General features: G+C 63.4%; 1 protein-coding gene across 6 annotated transcripts; it reads left to right on the forward strand.

Annotated features, from left to right (window-relative positions):
• Positions 1–2,758: 2,758 nt before the first annotated feature.
• NUDT14 (nudix hydrolase 14) lies at positions 2,759–9,867 on the forward strand. Of its 6 annotated transcripts, none has more exons than XM_086362704.1 (5): positions 2,759–2,868; positions 5,842–5,885; positions 6,128–6,422; positions 6,601–6,838; positions 9,587–9,867. In XM_086362704.1, exons 3-5 carry the CDS (start codon positions 6,371–6,373, stop codon positions 9,825–9,827), a joined length of 531 nt encoding a protein of 176 aa, XP_086218830.1. In that variant the 5' UTR covers positions 2,759–2,868; positions 5,842–5,885; positions 6,128–6,370; the 3' UTR covers positions 9,828–9,867. The 6 variants fall into 6 exon arrangements, with proteins under 6 accessions (XP_086218830.1, XP_086218831.1, XP_086218826.1 ...); XM_086362705.1 differs by having other exon boundaries at positions 6,189–6,422; XM_086362700.1 differs by having other exon boundaries at positions 6,358–6,422.
• The last annotated feature ends 3,517 nt before the right edge of the window (positions 9,868–13,384 follow it).

A 13,384-nucleotide genomic window follows, 5' to 3' on the forward strand; every position in this document is an offset into this window, starting at 1 on the left:
CGAACAAAGCTAGTGGAGGTGATGGAATTCCAATTGAGCTATTTCAAATCCTAAAAAATGATTCTATGAAAGTGCTGCACTCAATACTCCAGCAAATTTGGAAAACTCAGCAGTGGCCACAGCACTGGAAAAGGTCAGTTTTCACTCCAATCCAAAAGAAAGGCAATGCCAAAGAATGCTCAAACTACCTCACAATTGCACTCATCTCACACCAGCAAAGTAATGCTCAAAATCCTCTAAGCCAGGCTTCAACAGTATGTGAACCACAAACTTCCAGATGTTCAAGCTGGATTTAGAGAAGGCAGAGGAACCAGAGATCAAATTGCCAACATCCGTTGGATCATCGACAAAGCAAGAGTTCCAGAAAAATATCTACTTCTGCTTTATTGACTATGCAAAGCCTTTGACTGTATGGACCACAACAAACTGTGGAAAATTCTTCAAGAGAAGGGAATACCAGACCACTTTCTTTCTTGAGAAACCTATATGCAAGTCAGGAAGCAATAGTTACAACTGGACATGGAACAACAGACTGGTTCCAAATTGGGAAAGGAGTACATCAAGGCTGTATATTGTCATCCTGCTAATTTAACTTATATGCAGAGTACATCATGATGAGAAGTGCTGGGCTGGATAAAGCACAAACTGAAATCAAGATTGCTGGGAGAAATATCAATAACCTCAGATATGCAGATGACACCACCCTTATGGCAGAAAGTGAAGAAGAACTAAAGAGCCTCTTGATTAAAAAGGACAGTGAAAAAGTTGGTTTAAAGCTCAACATTCAGAAAACTAAGATCATGGCATCTGGTCCCATCACTTCATGGAAACAGTGGAAACAATGAGACTTTATTTTTTTGGGGGGGGGGCTCCAAAATCACTGCAGATGGTGACTGCATCCATGAAATAAAAATATAGTTGCTTTTTGGGAAAAAAAGTTATGACCAACCTAGACAGTATGATCCAGCAATCCCACTGCTGGGCATACACTGAGGAAACCAGAAGGGAAAGAGACATGTGTACCCCAATGTTCATCGCAGCACTGTTTATAATAGCCAGGACATGGAAGCAACCTAGATGCCCATCAGCAGATGAATGGATAAGAAAGCTGTGGTACATATACACAATGGAGTATTACTCAGCCATTAAAAAGAATACATTTGAATCAGTTCTAATGAGATGGATGAAACTGGAACCTATTATACAGAGTGAAGTAAGCCAGAAAAAAAACACCAATACAGTATACTAATGCATATATATGGAATTTAGAAAGATGGTAACAATAACCCTGTGTACGAGACAGCAAAAGAGACACCGATGTATAGAACAGTCTTATGGACTCTGTGGGAGAGGGAGAGGGTGGGGAGATTTGGGAGAATGGCATTGAAACATGTATAATATCATGTATGAAACGAGATGCCAGTCCAGGTTCGATGCACGATACTGGATGCTTGGGGCTGGTGCACTGGGACGACCCAGAGGGAGGGTATGGGGAGGGAGGAGGGAGGAGGGTTCAGGATGGGGAACACAGGTATACCTGTGGCGGATTCATTTCGATATTTGGCAAAACTAATACAATATTGTAAAGTTTAAAAATAAAATAAAATTAAAAAACAAACAAAAATAAAAAATAAAAAGCAGAGACATTACTTTGCCAACAAACATCTGTCTAGTCAAAGCTATGGGTTTTCCAGTAGTCAGGTATGGGTGTAAGAGTTGCACTATAAAGTAAGCTGAGCGCCAAAGACTTGATGCTTTTGAACTGTGGTTTTGGAGAAGACTCTTGAGAGTCCCTTAGACTGCAAAGAGATCCAACCAGTCCATCCTAAAAGAAATCAGATCTGAATATTCATTGGAAGGACAGATGCTGAAGCTGAAACTTCAATACTTCGGCCACCTGATGCGAAGAACTGACTCATTTGAAAAGACCTTGATGCTGGGAAGGATTGAAGGCGGGAGGAGAAGGGGACAACAGAGGATGAGATGGTTGGATGGCATCACTGACTCAATGGACATGAGTTTGAGTAAACTCCGGAAGTTGGCGATAGACAGGGAGACCTGGCGTGCTGCAGTCCACGGGGTCACAAAGAGTCGGACACGACTGAACGACTAACACTGGAGAGGCAGTGGCTGCATTTGAAGCGGGTCTTGGAGGTCCACACCCAAGAAAGGAGGGGCCCTTCCACAGCAGCGAGGGGCGCGAGGGGGAGGGGTAGCAGCCCCAGACAGGAGTGGCAACTCCTCCCTGAAGGGCAGGTTCCAGATCCTCTCGCCCTGCCCTCTTTCCAGAGCCTTCTCTGCCTCCACCCAGGGGCCTCCAAGGTGTCTACATTCTTGCCACCACCGCCCACAGGATGGCCCTTCGCGCCCCCTAACGCTCCTATCTGGGGGGCGCGGCGGCGGCGCCGGCTTCTCTCCCTGCCCCTGGGTTTGGTCAACCCCGGGGGGCAGACATCAGTTCGGCTCGAGCCCCCTCCGCCAAGCTGCGCTGCGTCGCTCTCTCGCGACCAAGATGCCCAAGTCCCCCGGGCAGCGGGCAGCGGCGATCGCCTCTCAAACCTCCAGCCGCGCCCGCCCCGCTGGCCGCACGCTCGGCCGACTGCACCTTGCGGCGGGGCTCGCCTCCTGCCCCGCTCCCAGCCCGCGGGCTCCGGGAGCGCCTGAGTCCGCCGTCCCACCCGCACGGACCCGGGCAGGGGCCACCCCGGGCCCGCCCCGCGCTCGGCACCGCCCCGCCCCGCGCGCACTAGGCATGCGCAGAGCCGGGGTACGCGCCCGCGCGCCGCCATGGAGCGCATCGAGGGGGTGGCCGTGGGCCGCTGCGCAGCCTCGCCGTACCTGGTGCCGCTCACGCTGCACTACCGCCAGGTGAGCGCGCCTTCCGCGCCTTCCATTCCCCGCGCTGCCCGACACCGCCCCGGGACCCCGCCCGCCTTCGACCCGGAGCCCCGCCCCCCTCGAGCCCGCAGCCCCGCCCCCGCCCGGAGCCCCGCCCCCGCCCGGAGCCCCGCCTCCAGCCGGCGGCCCCCGCAGCCCCGCCCCCGCCCGGAGCCCGGCTCCCAGCTCCGGGCCCAGGAGCCCCGCCTCGAGTCTCGTGGTCCCGCCCCGCAAGCCTCGCGTCCCCGCGGAGCGCACACTCCGGTTGAGTGTCGGGGTCGGGGAGGGTCTGGGCAGGGACACCTCGAGGGACCACTCATTCCTCTCAAGAGACTTTGCTGAGCCCGGCCCTTTTTGCGGTGGGACATATTGGGCGCCCCCAGGGTCGGGGCAAGCTTCCTGGAGCTGGTGTTCTCCATTCTGGGCAGAAGAAGGCGAATGGAGGGACGGGGGTGCGCACTGGAGAGCCTCTCCAGGTGGGCTTCCTCCCCAGGACGCCTCCTCCGTGTCTCCACCTGCCGTCCTTGCAGGCTTTCCGCCAGGGCATCGTCTCCTCCTGCCGTTCCCTGGGAGGCAGTGCGGTACCGCGGCTGCCTCCCTTGGCGCCGTACATGGGAGTAGGTTCACAGGAAACACATGTTTGTCCAGTTTGGGCCCTCACCCTTTGCTTGCAGCTCCCCTGGAGTCCACCGTGCCATCCAGGTGAGGACTGCACCCCATAGCGTGGTCTGTGCGGCCCTCGGTGCCCCTCAGTCAGGACAGGTGGTGCAGGTCTTTGGTGCCTGTCTCTGCCTGACTGCCCTTGGCCTGCAATATCCTCTCTACCCCCCTCCCCCAGGTCCCTTCCTGTCTCCAAACTATGACACTCTCTTGACCCCCAGCCTGAGAGAGGCTGCACCGCCCCGTTGCTGTTGTCCCATTGGCCCTAGGGGACAGGGAGTCTTGTCCCCAGGCTGGACCTGGGCTGGCAGCACTGGCCTGGGGCAGAAGCCGGGGTGGGGTGAGGGCATAGTACAGGGACGTGGAGGTTGCCGCCCTGTCCCTGGTGCTGGCCTGGGGCCAGAATGCCTGATTGTGGCCACACAGCTCCCAGGGGCCAGGGCTCTGGGGGCAGCAGGTGAGCACAGGGTGGTCCAGGCATCTGACTGCGGTGGCCTCTGGCTGTGGCACCCTCCCCCACTTCCTGTGAAAGGTGGATGGGTGCTGGTAACCAAAGCTGAGCCCGTGTGGGTGGCAGGCTGCAGTGGGCACAGGCAGGGGGCCATGGGACAGTGGGCTGGGCGGTGAATGTCAGCGAAGGGCTTCTGCAACTTTGCTCAGTAGCCGCTATGCCAGGGGAGATCTGATGGATGGATAGATTGATCATCCAGAGGCAGGGCCTCCCCATGGCTCTGAGGGGGAGGGGGCTGTGTTTGCACTCCAGTCCTGTTCCTCCCTCCCAGTGCCATGAAGATGAGCCAGGCCTGGGTCTGGACCACCTGGGTGGGGGTCCTGCAGGAGGGGCTGCACGGGCCTCAGTGGACCTCTCTGGACCCTCCCCTCCACCCTGCCTGGACCTCAGGTTTGACCGATGTTCTGATCCTGATCCAAGAGGGTACCTGAAACCAACACAGGGTGACACGTACCCCGAGGGAGGCAGGGGACAGCCCTGAACTTGGCAGACTTGGGGACAGGCCTTCCCTGGAACCCCTCCTGGTGGGTGGCCGGCCCTGGGGTGGCCAGGCTGCAGGCAGGCCCAGGCCTGCCTCTTGTGGGTGGTGCCTCACAACGGCCTCCCGGGCAGCCCGACTGGCACAGCACAGCTCTCCTTCCCCCCGGAAACCAAGGCTGCTGCCCGGCCAGGACGCTCCTGCCTCCAGGCCAAGCTCAGCCCAGGTTCCCCATCTCCGCTAGACCAGCGTGTGGGTGGGCCTCTGCTTGCCAGGTCCCCCTGCCGGGAAGGCCCTTTTTTCTCTGTGAGTCCTGGCGCAGTGTCGCCTCCTCCGGGAAGTCCTCACAAAGGTTGTTCCTCAGCGTCTTCTCTCTTTTGCAACCCTGACTGTACTTTCTGGTGCTCAGGTTCATGTCCAGTTCGTGGCTTGGACAGGGCCCCATGCGTTGGGCCGGCAGCTCACCAGGGCAAAGGGCTGGACCAGTGGCTGAAGGGCAGTGGGCTAAGCAAGCTGGTGACGGGTATCCACAGGGCTGGGCTCTTGGGCTCCAGGGCAAGGCCCATCCTCAGAGACCTCTTTGAGGAAGGCTCAGGGACAGGGGGAACGGCCTAGCTGGCAGGGTCCCAGCCCCTCATGCCTCCTGCCGGCTGGAACCACGTTAGCATCGGTTCTGGTTGCCCGCGGCGGCCCAGGCCCCGGCTCCGCACTGCCTTCTGTTCACCAGATGCCTCCCAGAGCCCTGGGAGCCGCTGGGGCAGGGCACCCCAGGCAGGGGAGCAGGGTGGCGGAAGGAAGGGACAGAGCAGCAGGACCACGGGCCACGGGAGAGACAGCCCCAAGCCAAAACCAGGCTGGGGAGAGGGTGGTCCCTGGTCCAGTCACACCCCTGAGTCATCCCGTCCGAGGGGCAAGCTCCTGCCAGGCGCTGGCACACCCCCCAACTGCTCCTGTGCCCCGCCCCAAGCCCTCCCATGGCCCTTTGTCCAGGCACCCAAGGGAGCTTCAGCCATGAAGACCTGATCTCTGCTCCACTCACTCGGGACCCCCCAGCCCGGGGCCCTCCACACCCCGTGATCCTTTCCGGTCTGGGTGACAGCGAGCGTCTCCGCAGCTCCCCACTGCTTGCTCCAGTTTTCTCGTCACTCCTGGGGTGCAAGCGTCTGCCCTGGACCCCCCTGCCCACCTGCTGCACCTCCTGGCTCCCGGGCTGCCTGGGCCACAGCTGGTCTCCCTGGGAGGAGCTGCTGCAGTGTGTCCCTGGGGCCTCCTCGCTCCCCGGAGCACTCCCCGACCGATGCCCTGTCTCTTCCAGAATGGCGCCCAGAAGTCGTGGGACTTCATGAAGACTCATGATAGGTGAGGGCCTGGCCTGGCTGCCACCAGGAAAGAAGGCTGGCAGGGACACGGGGCCCAGGGGCAACGGAGCCGCAGCCCCCTTTGCGTTTCTGAGCACCCCCGCTCTCCCTGCCTCTCACTGAGGGGCCCCATGCGGGCCTCCCAGGCGCCCTTGCCCTGGAGCGCCGGGAGCATGGGCCGGGGGCAGTGTGGCTTTAGCTGGCCTGCAGGGCCCACGTGTCCCGTCATTCTCGCGCCCTCAGATGCTGCCAGCCCCAGCCTGTCCAGCTGCCCAGCATGTCCTTCCTACTCTCTGCCACCCAGCACATACAGGAGGCCTGGGTCCTCAACTGGCAGTGTGACCCTGGCGAGTTCTGTCCCAGCCTGGGCCTCAGTCTGCCCATCTGAGCAAGGGACCCAACCCTCCAGGGCTGTGGAGGGCGGCGAGGTGAGGGCACGCTTCTGTGCTGAGCTCGGTCCCCCCTGCCCCCAGCGTGACCATCCTCATGTTCAACTCTTCCCGGAGGAGCCTGGTGTTGGTGAAGCAGTTCCGGCCAGGTGAGGTTGGGGTCGGGGAGGCCGGCAGGCTCACGTTCAGTCCCCTGGGGTCCTGGTGTCAGCATGTAGACCTGGGAGGGGGCTCTGGGAGAAACAGCCTTGGCAAGGGGGTCTGGCCAGAGCGGGTCACGTGGAGCCGGCCGCCATAGGCCGTGACGCAGTCGCCTCCCCCTGCCAGCCGTGTATGCTGGCGAGGTGGAGCGTCTCTTCCCAGGGTCCCTGGCCGCTGCGGAGCAGGACAGGCCCCAGGCGCTGCAGGCGGCGCTGCCTGGCTCAGCAGGGGTCACCTACGAGCTGTGTGCCGGCCTCCTGGACCAGCCCGGGCTCTCGCTGGAGGAGGTGGCCTGCAAGGAGGCCTGGGAGGAGTGTGGCTACCGCCTGGCACCCTCTGACCTGCGCCGGGTGACCTCGTACAAGTGAGTGGGGCTGGGAGGGCGGCCTGCAGTCGGACAGCCCTGGAGGCGGGCTGGGACAGGCCGCTGGGGGGCGGCGAGCGCTTCCTCCCCAGGGCTGTGTAAGCAGGGTGAGTTCGCCTTGTTCTGCAGCTCAGGGTTGGGGGAAGGTTGGCTGGAGCCTGTGGCCCCCAGCCCCCACTGCGGCCCCCTGCGGCCCCGCCACACCCCCCCCTGCCAGCCCCCCCCCCACCCCCGTGTGGCCGGCTCCAGTGGCAGCTGCTGCTCACAGATGCCCCTGCTTCCTGTGGGATTAGGCACCGGGGGCTGGGGGTGGGGGTGAGTCACAGAGGGCTCTGACTGCGGCTCAGGAGTGAGGGCAGGGCCGAGTCCTGGGCCAGGGTTGGAGCTCTGCGCTCCCAGGGAGGGGTCGCAGTGCGGCCTGCCCCTACCAGAGTCCGGGTGCCTGCCAGCCACTCCAACTCCCCCTGGGGACATCTTCCAGGACGGGATGTCAGGTGAAGCCCACCCTTGCCCTGGGAGTGTGGCGATGGGTCCCCAGCCCTGGTGAAGTCCTGAGCAGGAGGAGGGTCTCCAGCTGAGCCCCAGCCCCTGGCAGCCTGCTCCAGAGGAGTGGGGCCTCAGCTCTGCCCCCCAGGCCAGCCCAGGGCCACCTCAGCAACACCCAGGCTCAACCAGGCATCCCTGGCCTTCAGTCTTGGGAAGGAGATGGGGCAGGGCCTAGCACCTCCACACTCCAGGTGGGGTTTCTGCACCCCAGGGTCAGACATGCTGTGTGATGCCTCAGTTATCTGCAGGCATCCTCCGTGTGCCTGGCCAGTGGCCACTTGGTCTCTGAGCCTTTGGGCTGGCGATCCAGGGGCCCTGACTTCAGGTAGGGATTGAACCATCGGGCAGGCCAGCCCTGGGACCGGGGGCTCCGCAGAAGGGGTGAGTCTGTGTGGAGGCCTGTCAGGGGCGCTGCATGGGAAAGGCTCAGATCGAGGGGACGAGCAGCCCAGTCTCTGGACCGTGATCTGGAGGGTACTGGGGAGCCACAGAGGGTTCTGGACAGCAGGCGGTCAGTGGTCAGCTCACACTGCGTTTTAGGGACAAGGGCAGGCAGGCCTGGGAGGGGGAGAGGAGGCCAGTGCAGCTCCTCACCCCGGGAGCTGGACGGCAGCTGGACGAGCCAGAGCTAAACTCACGCAGCCCCGTGGCCCGGCCCCCGGCTTCCGTCTGAGGCCCCGGCCGCTTCCCTGCCCGTCCCGGGTGACGCGGCCCCCCCGCGCTTGCCTGAGGTCTCGCGGCCTGGGGCGTGATTGAGTGTGCAGGGGGGGCCGTGCCGGCCTGGCAGGGCACACTCTCCTTGGCCCCGGTCTCCTTCACACACCGGCGGAAACGGGGCCTGGAAACCCCGCAGACGGCGACTTCCATCAAAGCTCAGGCTGTGGTGGCCGGCGGAAACGGGCTTCAGGAAGGGTCCGGGGGAGATAAGGGGCCGGAGGGCGGAGGAAGCAGCTGGGTGAGGTCAGTCTGGGCGTGGCCCCGCCAGGGGTGGGACAGCTGGGGAGGGGACGGAAGCCCCTCTGCTCCTTGCCCCGGTGTCCCGGGAGCTCTTGCACCCCGCAGGCCTTGGCTGGCCTCAGCTAGCCTCAGCGGGACCTGGGGTCCCCTTATCCCCTGGACTTTGCACACACCGCTGGTTTCCGTCTCCTCTGCACACTGTGTTGGGCCCTTTCCCTCTGGAGTCCAGACCAGCCTGTCCGTCACCCCATCCTCAAGGCAGGCAGTCACCATGGCTACCTGCTGCTGACCTCCGCTGCTGGGTCTTCCCCCCTACATTCTGCCCAGCCCATCCCCCTCCCTGGGGCCAGCAATCCCCTCCTGGCTGCCACCCAGGAAGGAAGGGGAGTCCTTGATGCCCCCCCAGCCTATGAGCCCTAGCCCTGGGGACCTCACCCCCCACCCTCACCGTGAGCCCCAGCCTGGAGTGGGTACCCTACCCTGTGAGTGCCCACAGACAAGCTGCACGGCCGGAGCCCTGGGCGTGGACCAGCTCTGCCGGGTGGGGAGAGGACCGGCTTGGCCCAGCCTGGGCAGAGTGGCAAGGCCCTCGGTAGAACGGGGGCCGCCTGTCAGGCACCCACGTTCTCACTGCGTGGTTGCCGGGAGTCAGCCATCTGCTTTGCCGGAGACCTGGCCCACCACTCAGGGACTTGACGGGCTGCAGCCAGGCATCAGCTGGGCTCTGCAGTCTGGTCCGGGGCTCTGCGTCCTCTTGCAGCTCCTCGTGGCCGTGCCTGCGGGCTGTCTCCTGGCCAGCTCTCGGGCTCTTAGAGGCCCCCACACACCCTGGCCCGTGGCCCTCCCGCAGCAGCAAGGCAGCTTGCTTCATCTTGAAGTGTCTCTCTGAGTTTTCACTGATCTCTAAACTCTCCCGATGAGGTCACACCGACCCAGGATCATCCTCCCTTGAACTTAAATTCCCCTCATTAGGTCCCTTAATTATGTCTGTAGAATCCCACCTTCATCACCTGACCTAATGTAACCGGTTGCACGTCACAAGCCTAGTCACAGCCTCTTCACATCCAGCATGTTCTGAGGTCTCCCTCACACTCGAGAGGATACCGCGTGGGGAGATACCCAGGGGCCTCCTGGAACCCTGCCTGCCAGGGGCTGGAAGGGGTGGTTAGGAGAGGACTGTGGAAGGGGCAGGGGTGGCTGGCGGGGCCTGAGTGGAGCCCTCAGCACATGCTGTCTCATCTTCAGGTCTGGCGTGGGACTGACCGGCTCCAGCCAGACCATGTTCTACGCGGAGGTGACGGATGCCCAGCGGGGCAGCCCGGGTGGGGGCCTGGCTGAGGAGGGAGAGCTCATCGAGGTGGTGCACCTGCCCGTGGACGGTGCCCGGGCCTTTGCAGATGACCCGGATGTTCCCAAGACCCTCGGCGTGATCTTTGGTATCTCGTGGTTCTTCAGCTGTGTGGCCCCTGGCCTGGGTCTCCAGTGAGAGCCCCGCAGACCCAATAAAGGCTGGCATCGCTCTTGGATGTGACCGACTCTGAGCTGTGACCGGGCTGGGCTCGGGGGCAGGGTAGGGCGAGGTCTCCATGAAAGCCCCTCAGCTCCCCCTGAGCAGAGGCATCAGCTGCAGGCTGTGCGGGGTCTGTTGGGACCTGGCCGCTGGCAGAGGGCTAGGCCAGGCCTGGGCAGTGCCGCCGGCTGGCAGGGAGAGGCGGGAAGACGGTGTCGGGTCAGGCCGTCCCTGGGGGCAGGGAAGGGTCAGCCAGGCCGAGCGCTCAGGGCCCACTGGGCACCGGCCGTGGATGGAACTGTGGCCCTGGGGGCGGTGGCTGTCATGTCAGGAGAGGCTGTGGACAAGTCCAGAGGCACGTGCTCCCTGCTCCTGGGTCCTCCCTGAGTGGGGCTGGGCCGGTGCCCCCCTCAGTAGCCCTGTGGCCCTGGGCACTGGTGATGTCTCGCTCCACCTGCTGACCTGTGTGCAGGCTGGCCTGCGAGCCCCACAGAACCCCCACGCGAGGGGTCAGGGATGACGTGAGCTGCCCTTGAGCGCCTGGGGTCTTAGGAGGGCTGGATATCTGCCCCACCAGGTGCCCAGCAGGACCTCCAGCGTGCGCTGGGGCCCTCTGCGAGGAGTATGTGCAGGTCATCGTGGTTTGGGTGTCTGAGGGCGTGGCGGGGCCGTCAGTTGGGAGAGGGCCGGGGAGGTTTCCTGGAGGGAAGGCTGGCTCTCCCCTTTATGAGGGTGGTGGCCTGGCCTGGCCCTTTCCCACAGGCCCCCAAATCCTCGGGTCAGCCCCTTGGGTGATGCCCTAGGACATGATGGGGGCAGCCTGGGTCATGGTCCACTGACCCTGTAGAGGGCAGAGTGTCCAGGAGATCCTGCTGGACAGACAGGTTGGGACTGGCGGCCCGGGTGACCAGGAGCTTTTGCTGTGAACCTGCATGCCCTGTGCCCAGCGTGCCCCGGGACTGGGCCCTGGCTGGAATGGGAGGGGCGCTGAGCGAGGACGCACTGCCTCTGGCTTCTGCTGAGAGCCTGCTGTCAGGAGGGGACAGTTCACCAGCTTAGGGCCCCCTGCCCTCCTGTGCTCCCTGCCTGCCCCGGGCCAGCGGGCACTTTAGTTCCTGCTGGCCTGGGGGCCGTGTGTGGCTGAGCCCCTCCAGGAGCGGCTCAGAGCCCATGGCCCCCGAGTCTGGCCCTTGGGGCCCCCTAGGGTGGCTGCACCCAGGAGGCCCACTCAGGCAGCACCACCTGTGTGCAAATGCCGGCTGTGACCCAGGTGGGACGGCCCGGGTGGGGTGTCCTGGGAGCCCAGCCCGGCAGTGGGGTGCTGTGGGGGCGGTGCTCGGGCCGAGGTGTGGAGCCGGCGGGGTGGTGCCGTGCTGGGGTTCCGAGCGCCAGCACTGCCCTCTCAGAGGGGCCCTGAGGGCGGCCCTGGGCCGGGATGTCCGGAGAATCTGAGGCAGGGGCTCTGCCCAGCCTGGGGCTGCCCCATCCCGCCCGCACCTTCCACCTGCCGCTGCCCACCTCCTGAGCTCCACTGCCTGCCCACTCAGAGGGGCCTCTGCTGGGCCCCGGGTGGGGCTGGGGGCCCTCTGCCCTGGGGAGCACATGGGCTTCGTCCTGGCAGGACAGGGCCCTGGTCTTGGGTGCAGTCCAGCTCCGCACTCTGCTCGGCAGCCCGTTGAGGCAGGTCAGGAGGCACTGCCGGGCCTAATGGAGCTGGCATCGATTTCCTGGCAGTGTGGTGGGGGGGGGGGGCTGTAACCGGAAACTCCCCTCCCTGGCCGCTATATTTAGCACCACAAAACACGGGCGGAAGTAGCTCACTCAGCCCCACCGGCTCTGTCCACATGCCCGGCAGCGGGTGCCCAGCCTGGTCCTGAGCAGCCTGGCAGGGCTGAGCCGCGCCCCCTCCACATGTGCCTTGTCTGGCGCAGAGTGATGCCTACCCCAGAGTCTGCCTGGAGGGCCCCTGGGGCAGGGGACTCAGAGAGGGAGCCCTTGGGTTAGGGGGCGGGTGGGGCTGGGACACTGAGCGGAGTGTGACCCAGGGAGCCCTAAACTATGCCGGGGTCTTCCTGGAAGAGGCGGGAGCCTGGCTGTCTCTTGAGTCTCAGCCCTCTGGCTCCCCCCCCGCAACCATAGGAGAGGACCCCTGTAGGAGGATCGCCCGCCCCGCAGCCCCAGCCCCGGCCCCTTCCCTCAAGCAGCCAGCGTCCTGCCTTGAGCATCTCCTGGGTCCATTTTGTCCAGGCTATGGCTCCTGGGAGGGAGAGGGTGGGGAGAGGGGACCATGAGGGGCGTCTGTGGCCTGCAGGGGCCATCCTGGGCAGGGAGGCAGGGAGCCCACTTTGCTCCCAAAGGGCCTGGATGGAAGCAGAGGGGCCCGGACCCCTGTCTCCCTGTGTTGCAGGGCGGGTGGGGTCTCCCTGGGCCCCAGGGCGGCTCTGTCCCCTGACAGGTCGAGCTGGAATCTGGAGGTGGGCTAAGCATCCCTCACTGCTGCCTTCGAGCCAAGACAGCCCCGAGCAGGGCAGGGCCTCCGCCCAGAGCAGCAGCTCCTGGGACTCGTGGCCCAGCCGCCAGGGTCAGCCACGGCGTCCCGCGGCACATCCCGGCCGTCCGCTTCTCCTGCAACTGGCCGCTGGCAGGAAGCTTTGAGGTGGACAAGGGAGGAGCACAGAGGGCGGCAGCGGCTGGGGGGCTGCTGTTCTCCAGATTCCACCTCTCACTCGTGCCGGAATTGCCCCCTCGGCCCCTCCACGGCCAGGACCCTGCCAGGCCACCGGCCCCTCTCGTTTGCTTATGGCCTCCCTGTCCGACCTCACCCCGTGCTGCCCTTCCCCCCTACAGCCAGGGATCTTGGTGACAATGTAAGTCACAAATGTGCAGCCCAACCCAGCTCAGCTGCTTTCTGTGACTTCCCGTCAGTCTTCGCAGGAAGGCTCGCCAGGCCGGCCCAGCACAGCCGGTGCTTGCCACTCCTTTCAGCCTCCCCAGGCCCTCACCTGCTCTGCCAGGGCGAGTCCTCCTCCTCAGCCCCAGGGCCTTTGCATGTGCTGTTTGCAGCCACTTTCCCTGGCCAACCCTGGCCTGCCCACTGGGTTTGAGCAGGCCTACTGGGCAGGGTACCCCCACGTGCCTCACTCAGTACAGTTTGCTGTTCTGTGTTGTTTAAGTTCTCTGCCCACTCCACCAGCCCCACTGGGAACCACTCACGGGTGGGTGGGCAGGGGCTGTGTCCACCTTGCTCATGGTTTGAGTAAGTGCTGGAGGACAGTGGGTAGTAAGGCAGCAAGCAAGGGCCAGGATGGAGCTCTGCCCCTGGGATGGTGCAGGGGCTGCTCGTCCCTGATGCGGCCAGCAGGACTCCGTCCCTGCCCTTGGGCCAGAGCAGGGGGGCGGGGAGCCTCTCTCCATGAACCCCCTGCCCCCACAGGCGGTAACCGCTGCCCAGGAAGCAACTGGAAGGCTCTGAACAGCGCTCACATTCCCTTATTTGGTGGGGGTCGCTGTGCATGGCGGGGCCTGGCTTGTGT

Source organism: Bos grunniens, chromosome 21, assembly GCF_055505025.1.
Source record: "Bos grunniens cultivar Pamir isolate PY7600 chromosome 21, Bosgru_T2T1.0, whole genome shotgun sequence".
Classification (NCBI taxonomy): domain Eukaryota; kingdom Metazoa; phylum Chordata; class Mammalia; order Artiodactyla; family Bovidae; genus Bos; species Bos grunniens.